The following is a 22,523-nucleotide window of genomic DNA, read 5'->3' as shown; positions in this document are numbered from 1 at the left end:
TTATCTAACAAAACAAACTAGAAATGTCGCTACAGCGACTGGTTATACCCCCGCCAAACAACATTTCATAAGCTTTGGTCAAAAAACTGAGGAAGTAGTTAAATCCGCAAGATCTTTCCTTGATCTTCTGCCATTAATATGCCGTTACCATGGCAACGTACTTTCGGGTACTGTCGAAAAATGCGTCTTGCACATCTACAACCAAAGGCACACATCTGTACCATGTTTCATGGAAATTGGGCAAAAACTGAGGAAGTAGTTTGCAACACAAAATTTTCCATCATTTTGGCTCATAATATGTGAGCTGTTACCATGGCAACATACTTTTTGTCACTGTCAAGAAATGTGTCATGCTGACCTATATCCTAAGACAAACATTCAATATGAATTCCATGAGAATTGGAAGAACACTGATGAAGCAGTTTTGCCATGAAGCATTTTGCCCTATATTTTACCAATAACATGCCGTTACCATGGCAACGCACTTTTTGCCACTGCGGAAATATGTGTCTTGCACATTAACATATTCAGATGAACATCTGTACCTAATTTCATAAAAATTGATCAAAAACTGTGGGAGGAGTTCGCGACGCAAGATTTGTACCCATTTTTGCCCATAATATGCCGTTACCATGGCAACATACTTTTGGGTACTGTCAAAAAATACGTCTTGCACATCTACAACCCAAGGCACACATCTGTGCCAAGTTTTATGGGAATCGGTTGAAAACTGAGGAAGTAGTTCGCGACGCAAGATTTGCAACGGACCGACCGCCCGACCGACCGCCCGACCGACCGCCCGACCGCCCGACCGTCCGCTGATTCCTATATACCCCCTTCAAACTTCGTTTGGCGGGGGTATAAAAATCTACCTTCATTGGCATCCAACCTCTATTGTGCACTAGTGCCTGCTGTCACAACATATGAAATTCCCTCTTCATATTTGGACTATTCCATGAATATGATTGGTACTTTCTTGCCATCAGCTGTTTTGAAATTTCTCTGAAGGGAATCTCCCCTTCAATGCAATATTGCAGCACTCCTCCAGAATATAATTACGCAGTTTTAGGTGGATAATTGTGTGTTCTACAATACACTGGTACAAAAACTATGCAGCCATGCTCATCAGTATTCCTTGAGAACACATCTCATTCATTCATCTGACTTTTAACCATAACATTCCACGCAGCAGCTCTAAGCCCTATAAATTCTCCCTATCATATATAGCTGATATCAAGCGATATCACCTCGCGATACCAATATCTGATTGATCGCTCTTGGGACGTACACTTCCGGTTTTGCGGTTTATCCACGCCAGGTCCTTCAGCTAGAGATATTTTCCATAATTTTGTTGCTTTTGCATCATAGGTCCAGCATTGGGCCACTTCGCAGAAAAATCCCATTTATCTAATGTAAAGTTACAGATTAGAAAATAACTCTATTATTTGACAGATAATAAGACAGAATTTGATACTATCTGTGAACACTAGTACTTTGGCATTCAATGCACATAAAAGCGTACATATGCATATCACGCGTTCATAACCGGAAGAGTATATCCCAAGAAACAAAGGTAAACAAAAAAATGGAGCGCCACATAAGTTCAGATTCAGAGAGCAATATGCAATAGGGAGAATTGCTTTGCCATAGTATATATGCTTGACCTCTGGGGTTTTACATAATGTCTAAGATAAAGAGTTTTGCAATTCAAAATTCAGGCATGCTGTAACAATTATGGTCTGCAATGCTCCTTTAATGCGCTAAGGGCAAAGAACATGTTTACCATGGAAGGATGATAAATGTTACAGCCGACGTGTTACATGTACCTTGTCATCTGTAGTGTCAATGACCCATGCACAGCTAACCCCATGGGGGTACAATTGGCCTTCGCCCGGGAACTGAATCTCACCAGACACGCCATACTGGTAGCCACCACATGCTGGCATGCATAAATCAATCAAAAAGAAAAGACAATGACTAGTGCCATGCAAACTGGCAAACGAGCTAACGACATGCAAATCATACAATTCATAATTTTGATAAACAATAAATGCATGCATATTCACATACCATTGGTCTCTATGAATCTATGAAATATTAAACTATACAAGGCAAAAAGGAAATGATATACGAAACCTTTTTTGTATTACCATAACAGCATCATTCATTTTTTTTTCAAACTGAAATGAAAACTACATTATCTGCAAAGCACATTTAAATTGGAAGGAGTCATTCAAATACAACATGGAGAGCATCCCACATTAATCATTTCATGCAGCTATCCAAATAGCTGATAACACAAACCGTAACTGCATTACATAGCACAAGTGAAGAAGAGTTATATATAGGGTGTGTGTCATCATGATGTGAGGGAGGGAATGATGTTGCTTTCTGTTTTCTTGACAAATCATTACAAAATAATAAACTTCTTTTTATTAAAAAAAAAAAAAGGGGGGGGGGGGGGGACTACAAACTAGTCTGTAGAGAAGCATTTACTGCATCCTGTAGAACAAAGACCCCATGAACATGATAGGCTAACGATGAGCATGACTCACCAACGCTTGTGTCAGTACAGGTGGGCCCTGCCCAGCCACTTTGGCACTGGCAGATGAATCCATCCACATCATCTATACAGGTGCCTCCATTCTGACAGGGGTTTGTGGAGCAGTCATTGATGTTTACATCACAGTTCGTCGATGTCCAGCCAACCTCACAGATGCACCTGTAGCCACTGCCAGTGTACTCACAGCGGCCATGGACGCAGGGGTTGTCATTGCAGGAGACTTGGGACGGCGTACAGCCTCCACTTCCGATGCCGTTACCGGTGTAGCCGCTTGGACAGGTGCAGGTGCGGCCATCCGGAACAGCTTTTCAGTCGAGGATGAAAAACAAATCAAATCAAGGTATCGATACATGCTGATTTTTTATTCATATCGAATATTGTTATTATTACGACCATACTGACCTTTACATTTATGGGAATTTCCAGGATGAATATCATGAAAATTGCAGCCCCAAAACAATAGCTGATAATGATTATTTCAAGGGGCTCATGCTACATTCAGGCAAAACATTTAAACCCGTTTAGGACAATTTGATTTTGCTAAAACACGCGTATCCCATAGACACCTGCTTGAGTATACTCAGGACTCATCCTCAACGGGTTAAGATTCAAGGAAAGAGCACTGGAAAAATTGTGTATTTGCATCTCATAAGAATTGGGTCACACTTTGCTGGATACTTCTCTTACTGTTTCCCAAAACTGTACAAACATCCAAATAAAAAGTACCTAAAGGAACGTGTTTTCACAGAATTCTACATATTACATACAATGTAGAAAGAACACTTACCAGAGTTTTCTTGGCAGGTAGCCACAGAATCACAGCCCCCATTGTTTACATTGCAAATACCAACATAGGTACAGGTGACACCATCTCCAACATAGCCTAGAGTGAAAAGCCAACAACAAAAACAACAAATATGAAGAATTCTGAAGCACCCTCGCTTATCTGAAAAGTTACTTAAAGTCTGAATACCTCCCAAGCACTGTAGCCAGCTAGTTTAAGAAGATCAAGTTCATTGATCAGATTGGCACTGTGCTCTTTGCTACAAGACATGGAGTGGAATCAATAGAGCGACTGATTTGTGACTTTCTCGCTTCTTCTCTTCTATGTCCTTTTTGTGGGACATGCTGCTCGGCTGGACTGACTGGGCTTCTAATTGGGGCCTCTTTCACTACATGGCAGACACACAAGCCACTGAGCTACATGTAGCTCATAGCCCCATTTTCAATTTGCATGTAGAATCTGTATTTGTATTATCATTCTGCTTAACGAGGCAGCTAGGGTCACTATGTATGCTTCTAAGCAAACAACCACATGACGATTAAGCCTAAGGTCTCCCTCAAAAGGACAGTGCAATGGGGGTAAAGTATCTTGCCTTGGGGTACATCCACTGCAGGCAGGGGATTTGAACCAGGGACCTACTGATAGATAGTCTGTGGTATTTTCCACTGAGCAACAGCAGCTCCCCAAATATTTGCATTAGTAACAGCACACAGAATGGCAATGAAGATGTATGCAACAGTAATCTAAAAAAAAAAAAAAAAAAAAAAAAAAAATCCACTGATTAATCTACTGTGGTCCGTCCCACTTACCTACTGGGCATGGCCCACAAACACGAGAGCCCATGGTGTTGGTGCATTGCACCAGAGAGGAGCAGCCCCCATTGTTGGTCTGGCATTCATTGACATCAAGACACTGATGGCCATTGCCATCGTAACCTAGCAACAAGAATGAAAGACGGAGACATCATCCATGTGCTTGACAAAACTAATTCAAATATAGAGAGAATAATCCATTTGATTCCTTCGAAGGACATTTAGGACAGACATCACGTTTCTTAAAACTCAGTGTAAATGACAAACAAGGAACACGGAGGGGTATTCTTCAGCCGATGTTACATTTTGGCAATGAGAAGTGGAATTTTCATACCCGGCACTATTTACACTACGATGATAACGATGATATTGTAACTCACAGAAACAGGATGGATCTGAATTTTCTAAGTTACATTCCCTGACTGGAGTAGATTTTAGTTTGGGTAGTACTCATTAAAAAGTAATAGTCTACACTGTCACTAGGTTTCAACAATTTGGACTTTTTTGAAGTGACTTATTCTCGTGAAAGCCACTCACCCCATTACCTGTATTTCATACAAAGGAGCATTTGTCATTTGTGATTTTGAGTCATCTCTCATATAGAGAGGTTGACTGCACTCTTTTCTGTCCCTCCCTCCTTTCCCCCTCACCTTCGCCAACCCCACCCACCCCCCTCCACTTCGCCCATCCCCCGCCCCCTCCCCCACCATCCTGCACACCTGTGGGACAGTTTCCGCAGTAGTAGGAGCCATCCACGTTGGTGCACGACACCAGGGGCTCGGAGGAGCAGGGGTACTCCCTGTCATTGCACTCGTCCACGTCCACGCTGCAGGCTGGGTTGGAGGAGCTGCTGTCTTTCTGCCATCCATCAAAGCAAATGCAGTCAAAGTTTGCCTGGAAGATGGGAAGAGAAATGAGATGTGACTTCAAGATTTGTCTCAAGGAACTCAAAATGTTGAAATTGAAAAAAAAAAAAAAAAAGGATGTGACATAAAATTTATTTTATCCTTGATAAAGTATTCCAGAAACATTCTTCTTTTTTTTTTTAGGTAAAAAGTTAATTTTGATTCTCACTTATATATCTCAGAGAAATGATTGACTGTTAATGAGGTAAAATACCTTAGAGATGCTAATTTTTGACGTAAAAAAACAACAGACGGAATATCCTGAAAAAAAAAAAAAAAAACATTTTTTGGAGGAAAATCAGACTTTCATTGAATCTTGACCCCATCACTAGCTTGTTAATCGTGGACCAGTAAAAAGTCAGAAAAAAATGTTTCCCTGGCAAGAATGAGCAAGGAAAACAATGATAATATTTCAGCATTGATTAGAGAATTGCACATAATTTCCACCACAGGCCAATATGCCTATGTAGCATCACACATGTGGGTATTGCTTGTCTTTGCTCCAATGCATCACCAAAATCAAAACAAAACAAACAGACAAACAAACACACCAAAAAAACAAAACAAAACACACCAAAAAAACAATTTATCTTCAGAAGGAGCAGGTTTTGTGGTATCCTAATCAATGCCATCCAATCTAATGCAATTGTTGTTAAGATACTTGAATGGACAAAAATGGACAAAAAACAAGTTAGTATTGAATACGCAAAAAACAAAGGTAATGTTAGTAGGTTCCCGGCAAAGATTAAATACGTTACAAAGGAAAAAATTGAAAGTTAGAATAGATAATATAGAATTGGATTGTGTAGAACAAAGCAAATGTCTTGGTGTTGTTATTGACGAAACGTTGAGCTTTAAACACCACGTTAATGCTACAGTGAAAGTTATGCAACAAAAGCTCGGCATGATTAGACGAATAAAGCATTTATTTACCCCGAACCAATTAAGCAGATTATACTGGGGGTTTGTTCTACCCCATGCAATGTACTGCTCAACTCTTTGGTCTTTAAGATCCGAATCTAACCATACTACTATAAACAAATTGCATAAACGTGCTGGTTATATGGTTAGTGGATATACTTGGGATACCCCATCTGATCAAGTCTTACAAAACCTCGGGTGGTGTACTCTCAAAACACTATTTGAGAAAAATATCGCCATTATGATGTACAAATGTGTGAATAGCATTGCTCCATCAATATTGTGTGAAAGGTTCTGCTTTAACGACAATGTATCTCTGCGGATAACCCGCAATTCAAACAGAAAGTTATTAAGGAAGCCACTGTGTAAAACAAATTTTTATCAAAAAACCTTCATTAATATCGGAGGAGAACTATGGAACTCTCTTCCTGATGAATGTCGAAATGCAAATTCGCTTACCATATTTAAGAGTGAGTTGGGTCGTGTTACATCTCTACTGTAATGTCAAACTAAAAAAAAACAAAACAAAACTATATGTACCCCAGCTCAGTGTAACAATCTCGTCAGTCATGTCCTTTACGTTGCATTTATTTTGTACTTGTATAATGTTGCCTTTTTTAAGCTCTTGCCGCGCAATGCACCTACATACTCAAACACTCATCGTACTTACAAACCTACATACACATACACGCATACACACACAAACACACACACACACACACACATACAACGCACACATATACACATACACACACATACACAAACAACATCTACATGATCGTAGCTCTTCAGTACATTACCATAGGATTCGCAGATTTGTAATTTCACTTGTCTTTTTAATTGAATTGAAATTGTGTTATTTCATTGCAGTTACATATGTATATATATATTGATGATTTTACAGTTCATCTATGATGTCTAATAATGTCCATTGAATTGTTGTATTCAGCTTTAATTGTTGTTTAATGATTTATATATTCTGTAACATTTTACAGCTAAATGTGTATATTATTCATGCAATTTTAATTTTCTGTATCGTACATTTTATGTGTTGTTTTTAAAAAGGGCCTTGCTGAAAACCAGACATTGCTGAGCAAGCAACCCTTTCAAAATATGTGAAATAAATAAATAAATAAATAAATAAATAAATGGATAGTAAATAACTTAAGGTTTATATCAGAAAGCAGAAAGCACAAAACAAAATGCAACAAAAATATCCTATTGACTACTCACCACACCATCAAGCAGGCGCGGGAGATTAACACAGTAACCATGGTTGCAAACATTGGCTACAGAGTTTGAGTTGCAGTCATCATATTGCATGGTGCACAGAGCTCCATAGTAGTCTGGTGTACAATCACAACTAGGAGGAAAATAGATAAAGTACATGTAACCATACATTATTATTTTGCTTTAAAAAGTCCATTTTTTAAAAGGAATCTAATGCATTTTATGCATTGTTTCCAATGGCATCAACTATTCACCCACATTAGGGGGCTGCTGCATAAAACGTCAGACCTGAAAAAAAAAAAAAAAACTCTTACACTGGTAAGATCTGAAAAGTCGGGTCAGTACAATTGTATGATGCTGCCATTGACTACATTGTAACACAGGAAAAAATCTGTTGAAAGTCAACCTACAGGCCGCAAGTCTTTCTAAGTGCATAATCAAATATGATTTGGAAACGTGAGTAGAGTTTCATCCAAACAGTCTGAGCAAACAGATGATTTTATAGCATGCTACTACTTGAGAGGAAATATTGGTATAGTTGTAGTTCACAGAACTGAGTGCTGAGTACTGCATCACAAACAATCACACATTACACCAGAATGTTGAATGACCAGAATACAGTAACAATATCTAAAAAACAAACAAACAAAAAAAATAGTTTACTGTGTGTTTATGAAAAAAAAAAAATCCCCAAATTGATTGACATGAAATAATTGATCATAATGGGATAGCATAGTTGAGCAGGGAAATGAGACCAATACAATACCCCTTTCAGTAACTCATGCATTTTTGGCCAGCTCCTGGCCCAAGCTAATTTGGCCCGCGCCAAACAGTAAAAATTGCGTTCGGTAACTATAGCAGGGCTGCGCTACTTCTATGATGACCCATTCATGAACTCAGCCACTACCATGGTAACTGAACGCGCACTCAAGCAGAGGGCACGGCCAGGTAATTGTGCCCTTTGACCGTGCAAGGAATTTTGGCCCGAGATTGGGGATGCTATCGTTCAATCTTCAATCGGCACCAGGCCCGAGCCAGGCCCAAGCCTGGCCTGTGCCTGGTGCTCGCTTCAGCAGCGCCAAAATAGCCCGCTCCTAGAGCGGGCCACTTTGGCCCGACCCATTCATACACTCAAAATTTTATGACTTAGCTTGGGCCTGGCCCGAGCCAGAGGAGTTACTGAAAGGGGTATAAGTCAAACTGAGAAAGGCACCTGTAACTCCCTTGTTGGTTGACACAGGATCCTCCATTCTGACAGTCATTCACAGTTCCCACTATGGTGCTGCATTCATTCACATCTTGTTCACATCGGGTTCCCTGGATCAAATACATCAATATCAATTATTGAGTGTTCAAATACTTATTCTCAAACGTAACGCTTAACATTGGCACCAGTCCAATGGTCTGAGACCAGTAAAATCACTGTCGGGCCAGTAAACTTTTAAGGAATTGCCAAATTTACTGGTCCGGCATCATGACCGGTATAAAAACAAAATAATATTGTCATAACTAGCCCCCCCAAAAATAAATAAATAAATTAATAAATAAAAAACAAACAGATCCAGTAAATTCCACGTTCAGACCTGTAAAAAAAAATGAAAAAAAAATAGGTATCTAATGGTCCGACGGGACAGGTTGGATCAGGAGAAAAAATGGGTTAGTGTGCAGCCCTGCCAAACATCTACATAAGATGCTGTTTTGGTACCCTGGGGTACCATATAGAAATCTGCCATTTTGCTGATTTTTTTTTCTTGCAGCACTCTCACCTGGGTTATCAAAAAGTCAATAAAAATGATTTTTATTGCTTTATGGAAGAGAATTTAATAGCAACAATGAGCTCAGCAGTACAGCAGCAATATAACACCAGAGCTCATCACACACACACACTACACAAGTGATCTCAGTGTCACACACAGTCAGCAGAACCACACTAGGCATTACCAGTCCATGGAAGATGTAAAAATCATGCAACGAGCTCATCCATAAATCACTAACCAAAATACTTAAAAGACTAAAATATAGTGCAAATTTGGATGATATGATCTCATTTATATTGATTTCATGTCAAAGAAGGAATTCTAGTAAGGATTTATTCACAGTTCAATAGGGAAATTTGGACGAGATGAAAATACCACTGCCAATTTGAATATGTGGTTGTACATGATATTCTGATTCATAAAAGCACTGGAAATTTCACAACTTATGACAAGCCCAATTTTCATCAAACCCCCACAAAATTGTTTGTGTGAATTTACTCCAAACAGTGGAGCCAACTTGAATATGGTGTATTATTGCACTCACACACAATTAGTTAATGGGGGGAAAAAAAACATATCAAGCAAAGGTTTGCTGCCTCGAAAGTTTATACTGATTGTGTATCACAACTGCTACACACACTACAACAACCACAGCACGAGCAACTAATGTGCCAAGATTTCCAAGTCATAGATGCAGTATGCAAGTACAGTACAGGGTCCTTATACTCTCTTTGAGAATGAGTTGAGCTGTGCTTGACCTAGCATGACAAAGATCAGACCAGCACCTTGAAAAGGAATTCCTGCTGGCATGCATGTCTCCTAATCCTACTCGCCGTGAGATGACTGAACGTGGAGATTTAACCAGATTTGAGCTTCCAGATACCACAATACAACTCACGAAGCTGCGACCACCTGCTGCAATTGAATAATCTAAAGTGTTACCCAACCAGAAAAAAACAACAACAACAAACTTCTTGCTTCTAACGCATTTGCTAGGAAGGATATTCATTCTGATGGTATATTGCCTGTTAAAACTGTACAGCTCTCTGACCCACTTTTAAAAACACAAGTCCAGCACCCAGGACTAAAACAAGGGAGGAAAGAACATCTTGAGAGTAGAAAAATGAGATGCCAATTGATTACTTGTATTGTGTTGTGGTGATTCAACAAGCTGACTGAAGAGTTTGTAACAACTGATGTAAACACAACAATGTCATCAGCTGATTTATCAGCTGCATAGTGTGTATGCCATTGTTCGCCTGCCCGTCACACCAAACTTCTTAGCATAAACTCGTTCTTTGCCTAGTGAAGTGACACGTGTAGCTGGACTTTCAGAAAATTAGGGTGTCTCTCTCTCTCTCTCCTTTGAAAATATATTCTTGCATCATGTCCTGCCAACAGTGTCCTTGAAAAATTGCAAATGTGAACACTTTTCCATTTTTCAAAGCTTGCAATAATATAGGAGACACAAGAAGTATTGCCCTCACTGAGATTGGTATAAAATCAAATTCAGAGCACGTTCATGTTTAATTTCATGATATACCTTTTGACATGAACCTCCCATTCACTTCCTTTTTGGTCACTTTCCAGGTGGAGATCACACAAAAATAGAATGCTATATATTAAGCGCGTCTAGATTTTTGCAAATCGGGACTTCCCAACTATTTCGCGAGTGGAGTCATGCACTGAACGGAGAAATGTAAACACATACATCACATTCATATTGTGATCAGTGTCAATATTTTCACATGTCTTTATTTTCACATGTCTTTAATTTCGCAAATAGCAACTGACTTGCGAAATTTGCAAAAATAAAGACCTTGCGAAATATTTGCCGTATGCAGTATTGGAGACTGGGGTAAATTGTTACATTAGTTACGTTCAGACGGCAGGCCTTAACCTCGAGGTTAGGAAACCTCGAGGTTTAGCTCTTGCCCCCTAACTACGACGTGTGTCCACACGACGAATCTTAACCTCGAGGTTACGAAACCTCGAGGTTAAGTTTCTGCCCCCCGTAACTACGAGTGGGTCCCACTCGATGTTAAAACCACTAAACCGGAAGTTTCAGCCCACGCTGCTAACAAGGCGTCTATTTATTCTTTAGTCCAACCCTGTCGGACTCGCTTACAGGTACTCTTTTTCTCTGTCATGGTATGCAGAGATAGCACTGCACTGATGACTTTATGCCTTTATGAAGATATTCGTCGAAAACATTTTTTTTAGCGTCGGAGAAGAATATAGAATACAGTAGCGAGTTCGACGTGTTCAGTTTCAGAGATCAAGCGCATGGGAAGAAAAGATGATGTTGTTGTGTCGTGCGTCATAGGTTTTTCACGTGTAGTGTATTTGTGGTGTACGTTTGGGAGGTTGACCCGGAAGCAGAGGGAAATTGTGGGGGCTGGAGTTTACGGCGAGGTCACTCTTAACTTCGAGTTCGTTGTTTTTTGTGTCCACACGGTGCTTAACTACGAGTGGGGACCCCCCGCGGCTCGTGGTTAGAGCGCTAACCATAAGATTTCTCGTGGCTCGAAACATCGAGCAAACCTCGAGGTTTGCTAACTACGAGTGCGTCTTCACGGTCCCTAACTACAAGCTCTAACCTCGAAGTTTCCTAACTTCGAGGTTAAGGGCTCCCGTCTGAACGTTACTAATGACATGTTTGCGCAATGCTGGGGAAGAGGGTAGCATGCAAAATGAGGTCACAAAGTATTTTCAGCATTTCACCAATACCGGTGCCAGAGCAGTACAGATCAGACACAGCACGTACAAGTCACCCATGCATCACATAAGAGCTAATGACCATTCTATGAAGTTGCGGCAAAACACAAGGATGTTGATTTTGGATATACCCAGTTATCACCTTCTGACATCCAAACACATGGTAGGATTTAAATACAGGGTGGGATAGGCTAATCCCTTTTCAGTGAACTCTTGTTTCTTGTAACTCTAAATTGCTGTGGAGAGATAAGAAAGGTATATTGTCAACATGAGCAGATATCTTTAATGACCAGCCTGTGGACATTCCGTTCCCCTTGAGGTCTGGGGCAGACAGGTTCTGGAGAAGGTCCTGGTATTGTATTCTGGGAACCACCCCCTTTTCTGTGTTTGCTCTCTCTCTAGTGGAGGATAAAGTATTGCATAACTGTCTAACGAAGTATTTCCCCACTTGACTATTGCATCTTATGAGACCTACAATATTTCACGTAACCTCTTCAATGCAGGGTTTCATAAATGAGGAAATGTAGTAACAAGAGCAAAAATGTGATCATGATGTAATTTTTTACCAATACTGAGAGTGTCCAGTGTCTTCTTCCTTGTTATCTTCATTGTGACTGGTATTGTTCATAATTCATCTTCATATCATTATTACTGTTCCTAATACTTCCAGTTCTATATTCTAACTACCACTACTACACTACTGCCCACTACGTATTGTTATGTACTGCTGCTACTATTACAACTATCGTCATTATCGCTAGATGCCCTTTTGCCATCATCAGCAATTTTGCAGTTGCATATTTTCAGATAACCTTAAACAAAATATTAGCATTTTGATCTTTTGCAACCATTTTGCTTTTTACAAGCATATTTGAAATCCACCAAGGGACAAGCTCAATCAAGATGTAGCATGGATTGCATGTCACAACATAAAAACCATGTGAAAACTCTTGGTCCCCTTTCAGCAGCCTTCCCAGCAAAGTTTAAAAACGTCTGTGCAATGTCATAAACTTGGCAAAGTTAGACCCAATGGTCCCCACTGAGGAACAATGCAACTTTATGATGCTCTCATCAAATACACTCTGCGCCTTATCTAGTTGCATCACTGTAAATTAAAGATGAGAGCATTGTCACGGCATATGCTATGTAATCTCTGAATGATAAAATCTGGTTCATCTGAGTTCATAGCTACATGTCTGCTTTCTATTTGCTTCACATCTATTATATGACACCGGGGCCCATTTCATGAAACTTGTTATCAGTGACAACTGCCACATTCCTATGACAAATTTGCTCTCAGCCAATCAGATGCAAGGATTTCAGTAGCTTGTCACATCTATGACAATTTGTCACTGATGACAAGTTTTATGAAACGGGCCCCAGGGGGCGGTTATCTTTGGTAACAGGGTCTATAAATTGGTTTATTGTGGAATGGGTGTTCGGTACACATTAGCACTGATTTCATGGTACCACCTCGTGCTTGATGATGTTTCAATGATATTCAGATCAAGCTGCAAAGCATCAAGTCCATTTTCTCTGGGCAAGTACAGAACTACTCGCTCTCACAACTGATCTAGAAATTTAATATAGAATGCTGTGTCATATACAAGTGTACATATATTAACAGTGTGTTATCTACCTATCTGTATGTAAGAGATTTAGATCTACAATATCTATCTATCTACCTACCAAGTATCTATCTATCTATCTATCTATCTATCTATCTATCTATCTATCTATCTATGTCTATCTATCTACCGTATCTATCTATCTATCTACTGTATCTATCTATCTATCTATCTATCTATCTATCTATCTATCTATGTACAGGTATGTATGTAATCACTTACTGCAACTACTGATGGAAATCATCTTTACAGTTTGCATTCTGTATTTGAAATGTGAGACAAAATCAGTGACGAGAAACAACCCCGACAAAATGGAAATATACAATGCAAGTAAGGCACAGAATCTAACAGGAAATTGACAATGTAGGCTCAGGCTCATATTGACAAATCAAAGAGACGTCTTATAGTGGAATTTTCAATATTCATAATCCAACATAAGTGGTGGATTTTTTTTCTTTTTAGTTCCATGAATTACAAACAGTAAATACGGCCAAGATCAAACATGTGAATTAGATGATGAGGGTATAACATATAGCATACATACATCACAACTCTCCTGAAATTATGAAAGCCTATGAACATGTGTTGTTTTGTTTTTGAATAACTTTTGTAACTATTAACTAAAAGAAATTAATAGCACTCATAATCACTACAAAATTAGATGATGAGGGTATAACACTATGATACATAATCAAATTATGAAAGCCTACAAATATTTCCGTAAATAGAAATCAATTGACTGCATAAACTACAAATATGAAATAGTTTGATGCAAAAGACAGGGCTTGTTCTTTCTTCTTCATAGCTTAAAATAGAACAGGTGAAATTTTGTCTTCAAACAAATTGGAGACCTGGGAGAAAAGTGCGTCACTGAAATAAACAAAACATGAGAATTTCTACTCATTTCAATTTTGCACGACTGGCTGAACAGAAAGAAAAAATTTGATTGTGCCATAGCTAACCAGTAAACAAGCCGAACATTCACCATTAAGTACAGGACTCTAAAGGGCTTTTTACACTTGTAAAATTTTGCTTAGCCCCGGACCAACGGTGGGGCTAAGGGGGGGCCTTAGCCCCACCGTTGGTACGGGACTATCCTTAGCCCACTTTCTGTTTACACTCGTTTTTGCCAAAGTGGGCTAGCCCCACCGATAGTACGGTACTATCTGGCCCTGCAAAATAGCAGGGGTTAGCACTGCAATTGCGGTGCTAGCACCGCAATTGCGGTGCCAAGCAAGTGAGTGTAAACAGAACGAAAAAATAATCCTGGGCTAAGCGACGGAGACGAAGTCCGACCCTCACTGACCAATCAGAAACGAGGTAATCAAGTGCTGCCGGTGCGTGCGTGTACGTGTACAGTACACAGCGTAATTATGAATATTCATGTGGTTTGGAGAGTCCGGGGCTAAGAAATACAAGTGTAAAAAGGTAAGTTTTCTCCTTAGCCCCGGACAAGAGATAGTACGGGACTAATTGGCGAGTGTAAAAAGCTGAAAAAATTGGTACGGGACTAACGATAGTCCTGGGTCAGAGAAAGTCCGGGGTTAAGAAACACAAGTGTAAAAAGCCCTTAACTCACTTTGGAGGGTAGAAAATGAAAAAGGGATGTCCGAATGGAGTGAAGGTCAGCTTCACACCTTTATTTTCCACTCCACAGGAAACAGAAACTTCATCATAGCTGAATCACTTGCATTCGCTGCATTTTATGTCAACAGCTCATCACAAAAGGAACCATTATAGGTCATGAGCACTCACGTTGCCATGGGAACAGAACTACCCTTCATCTATAAACAGTGGTGAAGTATTCCCTGCAACCACCATGAGGGCACCAAACAATTGCCGGTCCATCAAAATGGGAATGTTTCCAGACATTGCTAATCGTCATGAAAGTCAAAGAGCATTTGGACCCCACGGAATGCCAGCAGGTGACAGATGACTCCAATGATCGAACTGCCATTGCTTGCAGGTTGAGACAGGTTTTGAGAAGTAGGTATCATGCACTCATATCATCTAGCAGGGGAAATCCCTATGATCAAATTTTCTTGACACTGTTGTCTTCTCTGTAATAGCAATTCTGTGAAATCCCTTGTTGTCTACAGTAAAACAGTATGATCACACAGAAGGACTACATTTCAAAGCAAGCCTGTATTTACATGCAGCTGGGAAGAGGGAGGGACAGGGTTGGAAGAAAGAGAAGGTTTACAACCAAAATGAGAACAACTTTTGCTTCACATACATTTTGAGCATCTAAGATGATGTGGTAAATCATTCAAACTCTTCATTAACAGTCTTCACAGATGTTTTGAATAAGGCAGGCAGACTGATAACAGAGAATGCTCTCACACATACTCTCATTTTATGTACACATAGATAGGATCTATACAAAAAACGCAAGTGTTACCACATCAATGCTTGAAAATTGAAATTGAAATCAAATCAAATCAAATCAAATCAAATCAAATCAAATCAAATCAAATCAAATCAAATCAAATCAAATCAAATTAAATTAAATTGAACTGAATTGAATGAAATCATGAAGACGTGTTCTCTTCCAGAGTGAAACATACAGCCTACAATTGTACATACAGCTAGGAATATATCCCCTCTGTTGCCCATACTTTAAAGGTCCTGTTTATCATTGGGAGGAGTGATTTTACAAAATGTTCAAGATATCACATTTGATGCATATGTGTACGTGTAGTTGTATCACAAAACATCCTACCATGCAAAAATTTTGCAATGAAACCTAAAATACAAGCAGATATTAATATTTTTCTCACTAAACCATAATTGTAGACAGTATAGTTTAGAAACATTTTTATTATAACTGTTCGCATATTGTATATTTAACAATTACTTAACATTAATTATACTGATTCACATTTTTACATTGGTCATTTCTATCCCAAACTCACATTTTAGAACTACTTTGAAGCACTAAAGCTGGGTTTTTGTTTCATCTGAAAATGGTAGTAAATAATATCTTTAATGCATGTGAATACTCCAGCAATTTGGAGACACAAATTTTCAGCAAAGCAAAACACATCACAGCCCTTTAGGTTTTGATTATCAGTCTGTGTGTTGCTTTTTTCTTTTTTTGAAGAGGACTTTATACACAGCTTGTCTTTATCATGGCAGAGTTTGTGTCAAATCCTCATCATTTGTGACACAGATGTTCAAGCATTGTTTTGAAATTTTTTGAAAGTATCCCAACCCCTTCACGCTTAGAATGTTTAATACTGATACTATAATCTCTTATAGGGGGGGGGGGGGGGGGGAGGATGATAAGGGCTCACTGCCACTTCTTGCCAGATTAAAAAAAAAAGAAGAAAAGCTATTACTCGGTGCCTATTGAACAGTCCCATCACTCTACATGTTTACTACACAAGTTAATGCTAAAAAAAAAGTCATTGTTACCTGAAGTTCAGTGACCTCTCACCCTTGACCTTGAAGGAATTCCTTCCCCTTCCCATTGTTTGTTTCGGTTGTCCCTCCCCCCCCCCCCCCCCAAAAAAAAAAAAAAAAAAAAAAATCTTACCAGCACATCTACACATACATACACCAAAGCATACCTCGCCTTGGTGCCAAGAAAACCCATTGAACACTTTTTTTTCTTTTCTAACAATCATGATGACAAGATTTGCGATGAACAGACAACCACCATGACTCCCAACTTAAGCTAGAAAGGAGCCTGCTAATACCACATTTGCCACAACACATATTGACAAATGAATTAATTGGAGCTTTATTCCAAGGCAAGCCTGCTAGCATTGTCCCACTTTAGCCATACAATATATGACCTCTCTTTCTTTCTCTCCATCCTTCAATCCCCCCTCCTCTCCCTCTCTTTCCCAAACGCACACACACACACACACACACACACACACACCTGCAAATGCACAACAAATACACATACAAACACAGCCACAGTGTAAAGCAGAAACACAAACACAGCAGGCCATAGCGAGAGTAAAACTCTCTACCTACTGTACTCTAAAAGAATCTCTTTGTAATACTTTCTTAAGATGGATGTCTGTCCTGTATTGCCTGGGACATGTGAGGGGTCACCAATCACAAAAATCAAAGCAGAAAGCATGCACTGAACCCCCTGAACTCCCATCAACCTTTATAGAATGCACTTCAAATGGGGAATCCATATTAACATGAATGGAATCAAAAGAAAAACAGAGTGCTAAGATCAGAGTCATGTGATGAGAAATTTGATGGGCTCCTGAACAGACCTGTCTTGATTATGTGATAATACCTCTTGTGTAAAAATAAAAAATAAAATGAATGAATGAATGAATGAATGAATGAATGAATGAATGAATGAATGAATGAATGAATGAATGAATGAATGAATGAATGAATGAATGAATAAATAAATAAATAAATAAATAAATAAATAAATAAATAAATAAATAAATAAATAAATAAATAAATAAATAAACAAACAAATAAATAAATAAATAAATATACAAATATATACATAAGTAAATAGATCAAATAAATAGTAATGATAGATTAAACAGATACATAAATGATAACTAGAAATAAGGAGAGCATAACGAACAGACACTTTTACATATATAATCAAATTTTGCAGTCTGCATCACATACCAGGTTGCCAGACGAAGTGGCGAGTTGTCAGAATTACAAAGAACTTGTTCATTATCACATTCCTGATAAACATGTATACATAGATTCAGTAACTGCCAAAATATCAGAAGAACATATCAGGGAAGTTGAAGGGGTTTCTAATTAGTGAGAAACTCATCTTGTCGCCAGTCAAACCACAGTGACTCTCCCACCAATCATCTCACTTTGTTTACATTTTCGATTTATCATGTATCAGCTTTCTTGATTTTATTCATCCTATTCAAAACAAATTCCGACTAGAGGTGAATTTCTCACAACTCAAGGTGATATAACTAAAATCACATGGTGGAGAAAAATGTCACAGCATTTTAAAACAACAGGTATGTACAGTTACTATCACAGATATCATCCTCCTACCCAATCCATGCTTAAAACTATAGCAAAGCAGGGAGGTGGAACCCCACTCCCTGGTAAAAAGTAATCTTACCACCTCAACTTCTGTATGTTTGCTACTTCAAGGGAAGTTTTGACAGTAACACATGAATAAACAAAGTTTAGATACTTTAATGACCCCTTGTTTATAAAAAGTTTCATCACACTTAAAAGCAGCATGCCTTACCTGCCATGCAGGTGTACAGAGGCAGGAGTACTTGTTGTACAAGTCAATGCATGTGCCGCCATTCAAGCATGGATTACTGGAACATTCATCTTGGGTCAAAAGCTGTTGATGAAGAGACATGAGAACAAATCAGTGCGCATGACCATGTATCATGAATACTCATATAAATGCAAATATACTTAAAGTGAAAACATAGTTTTGGTAAGGGTTTTGGTAAGGGTTAGAGAACCCGTCTGGCACCATTTCATATTTGCTTGCAATATATCGAAGAGTTTGATTTGCTGGGATGATGAGTAGTTTTGGAGTATTTTGAGATAAAAAATAAAAGTTGGTAGACCGACTTTTATTCCAGAAGGATCCAGACTAACTCGGTCTCAGGGAAAACTCGACCCTATTTCAGACAATTTACACGCAGTTCGTGATCGCCATATTCTACTGTATACCAAACGAGGCCTAACTGAACAGACAGGAAAGTGCGTGCTAATCCTATACAAAACAAATGGACAGCACGCGGTCCTCAAGCGTATACGCACATCAACTGAGTTGCTGAGACACGCTGTCTTTGAAGTTGCTGTTGTTGTTTATCAAGCATCTTTGATTGTTTTTAGAGGTGCTTGATAGGCGCACACTAATTTTGCATGTACGCCAAAGAGGTTTTTTTGATGCGCGCGTTGTAGCAACTCGGACCATTACTGCGAGTAGCCAGAACGCAAAGCGCTATACAGGCCGCTCCATCCCATAGTACAACACTGTACAATCCAGAGGGACAACCAAGACAACTCAGCCTGCCGTCAAAGCAAGGCCGAGTTGTCCCCGAGGCCGAGTTTAGCCTGACCCCGTTTGGGTAAGTTCTGAGACTGAACCTTTTTGGTTAATAATTCGCATTTTCGTCGTTACCAATCGAATATCTTGTTATTGCAGCGTTATTCCGCACATTTCTTAGGCATACCTTCACATTTGGGAGCGAAATTTGACAACTTTTGCAGGCGTGCCAGAACAATGTTTTGGTTTTAAAGTGACCACTGACAACAAGAACAAGAATATTCATATAAATGCAAATACTCAAGGTGAATTATGACAGCGTTGCTTGCAAACACAACATGCAAATAGGCCTGCATATTGCCTTGGGGGTAGGAGAGTGTTCATATCTGCTCAATGTCTGCATTATTCATGGTCTCTTGCTTCTTTAATACTTCCTCATATTCAGAGGCTGGGTCAGTGCAAGTTCAGTAACTTTGTACTTTAGCTACAAGAAGTTAAACTGGAGCACTGTAATGAGATAATACTACAATACACGAGTAAGTATTGAGTTGTCTTCTTTTTTTTGGGGGGGGGGGGAAACTGATGTCAATATGCCCTTCTCAGTTCCACTCACTGTTCACACATTTCATCTCAATCAGCAAATATGTGCATGATATCTATGAAATGTTACACTGTCTAATATAAAACATGAGATTGTTATGGTATCACTTGAAGACCATGTATGTTCACATTCTACAGCTTTTTGAAATGAACTTCTACCTGATTCCACTGGTGCATTAGATTGTCAAATGCACAATTACCCATCCACTAGTCCAGGGCACTATTTCATGAAAGTTGTCAGCCCTGACAAGTTGTCAGTCTCTGACAATTACCATAGTGACAGTCAGTGACCAGAGCTTCTCAGCCAATCAAAACCAAGGATTTTACTGAAATTATCAGAGACTGACAACTTGTCAGGGCTGACAACTTTCACAAAACGATACAAGAACACTGTGTATTTAAAGAACAATGAAAATGGCTCAGAATGCAGCCTACATGTATGCCTCATTTTCTCTTTCACTGTCATTGGCAAGAGTTCTGCCTACAATATGTCAAAAGGACTCTAGGGTGTGGTCCGGAAAGGGGTAAAGTAGCTCACACTTGTACTTACACTGTTCATGTTTGAGTAGTCCTCCTCCAAGTCAGCCACCTGTAGAATCATACAAATCCGTTACTGCACACATCATGTTCATGCTAATGGAGGGCAGATGAGGCACATTGGATCAGGCATTGCCATTTGAGAATATTTTCCTGTCAAAAACGAAACTCTGACTTCATGCAACCCCTTTCAGTGACTCTCTGGCTCGGGCCAGGCGCGGCTCTGCTATAGTTACTAAATACAATTTTACTGCTTAGTGCGGCCAATTTAGCTCTGGTCAGGAGCTGACCAAAAATACAGTGGGAGTTACTGTCTGATTTCAGAAGACTAGTAGACCATTTGGAAAGGCTCCCATAAGCATCACTGTGAAAAGATAAAGCACTTAAATGGTCTCAAAAACTGTACGAAGCTAATTATTGAGGGTTTCCAAAAGAAATCATGATGGACTGATTTTTGTATTGTGCTGTGGACTGCAATCATGAGCATTTTTTTTCTTTTTCTCTCCACATAAAAGAATAAACTGTTTTTGAATTGTTTAGCAAAAACGTCAATTCCTGATACACCTTGAATTTCATGTTTGTGTGAAGAGGCCTTGCTTGTGATAAACAGAAGGGTAATCTTACGACATACCTCTTATCATGAATAATGTCAACCTCTCTTCACCCTAACCAAACTTCTTCGGTGAGAAAAAGATACCAGTAATATGTACCCCAACAAATCTCCGCTTGTCAAGCAAGATACCTGGAGTGTTAGCTTTGCTCTCTGATAAAGAACACTATTATATTGCAAGTTGGCACAGCTGCATTCAACCTGGTTGCAAACTGTAGGCCTAATTAGCTATCCCACTGCATTAAAATTGTAAATATCAGTTCTGTCTTGGGGTTGGAAGGGGGAGCTTGGTTGACACTTATTACAAGCATTTTAAAAAAAATTATTGTTCTGTGCAAGAAAATTTTTCAAATTCAAATTCAATTCAATTTCGTTTTTGTTAAAAAGCACCAAATAAAAGTCCAAAGACAAAACTTGTTTCACATCAAAATTTGCAAACAGACTGTAAGTAGATAATATAAATGGATATCACATACATTGATTTGTTATTATTTAGTACACACCTACTGCAGTCCAGTGGGTCTGTGCAGATCAAAGCAATTATTAAATAAAAGATGTAATGGCATTAACAAGCAGATTTTTATCATGATTTTCTTTTTCTGCTGATGAGAATGACATTTCAAAAAGAAAAAAAAAAATGTGTTTATCTCGAATTTAGTATAAGCCAATGAAAATGTGTTCTGAGTTCACAAGCCCAAACAAGCCGATGTAGACCTCATAAGCCCTTTTTACACTTGTGTTTCTTAACCCCGTACTTTCTCTGACCCAGGACTATCGCTAGTCCCGTACCAATTGTTTCAGCTTTTTACACTCGCCAATAAATCCCGTAGAAAAGCTCTTGTCCTGGGCTAAGGAGATAATTGACCTTTTTACACTCGTATTTCTTAGCCCCGTACTTTCCAAACCACATGAATATTCATGATTAGGCTGTGCACTGTACAAGTACACGCACCCATCGGCAGCACTTGATTACCTCGTTTCTGATTGGTCAGTGGGGGGTCGGACTTCAGCCCTTTTTACACTTGTGTTTCTTACAAGCAGGGTCAGATAGTATGGGATTATCGGTGGGGCTAGCCCACTTTGGCAAAAACAAGTGTAAACAGAAAGTGGGCTAAGGAAAGTCCGGTACCAACGGTGGGGTTAAGGCCCCCCCCCCCCCCCCCTTAGCCCCACTGTTGGTACGGGACTAAGCAAAAATTTGCAAATGTAAAAAGCCCCTATACTTACCCTTCTTTCAAGGGCTGGGTCAGTTCCTCCTCCCCCACCTCCGTTGTTCTCTAAGCTGGTTACTCTTGTCGTCAAGGAATCTGTTGCGGACTGCAATGTATCTACATCATTCCGCATCGTTTCTAGATTAGCCTTGTTGTTCATGGCCTGAGAAGAGATAAAATAGACTGTAAGATTAAAGGTCCAGATTACCTTTGGGAGCAGTGATTTAAAAAATTTTCAAGATATCACATTTGATGCATATGCGTCTG

General features: G+C 39.2%; 1 protein-coding gene across 1 annotated transcript in view; it reads right to left on the bottom strand.

Annotated features, from left to right (window-relative positions):
• LOC139740623 (cubilin-like) overlaps positions 1-22,523 on the bottom strand; it is a 113,483-nt gene that overhangs the window by 72,340 nt on the left and 18,620 nt on the right. The window contains exons 3-12 of the mRNA XM_071651206.1: positions 22,273-22,419; positions 20,449-20,487; positions 18,537-18,638; positions 8,429-8,532; positions 7,219-7,348; positions 4,879-5,053; positions 4,157-4,282; positions 3,351-3,446; positions 2,556-2,867; positions 1,827-1,939 (exon numbers count right to left, since the gene is read on the bottom strand). Coding sequence (XP_071507307.1) covers positions 1,827-1,939; positions 2,556-2,867; positions 3,351-3,446; positions 4,157-4,282; positions 4,879-5,053; positions 7,219-7,348; positions 8,429-8,532; positions 18,537-18,638; positions 20,449-20,487; positions 22,273-22,419 — 1,344 coding nt within the window. The remainder of the gene's footprint in view (positions 1-1,826; positions 1,940-2,555; positions 2,868-3,350; positions 3,447-4,156; positions 4,283-4,878; positions 5,054-7,218; positions 7,349-8,428; positions 8,533-18,536; positions 18,639-20,448; positions 20,488-22,272; positions 22,420-22,523) is intronic.

This window comes from Diadema antillarum, unplaced genomic scaffold, assembly GCF_040938485.1.
Source record: "Diadema antillarum isolate AM-2024a unplaced genomic scaffold, OU_Dant_1.0 seq00000870_RagTag, whole genome shotgun sequence".
In the NCBI taxonomy this organism is placed as follows: Eukaryota; Metazoa; Echinodermata; class Echinoidea; order Diadematoida; family Diadematidae; genus Diadema; species Diadema antillarum.
Note: the sequence above shows the minus strand (reverse complement) of the source record. Positions and strands in the feature narration are given on the sequence as shown.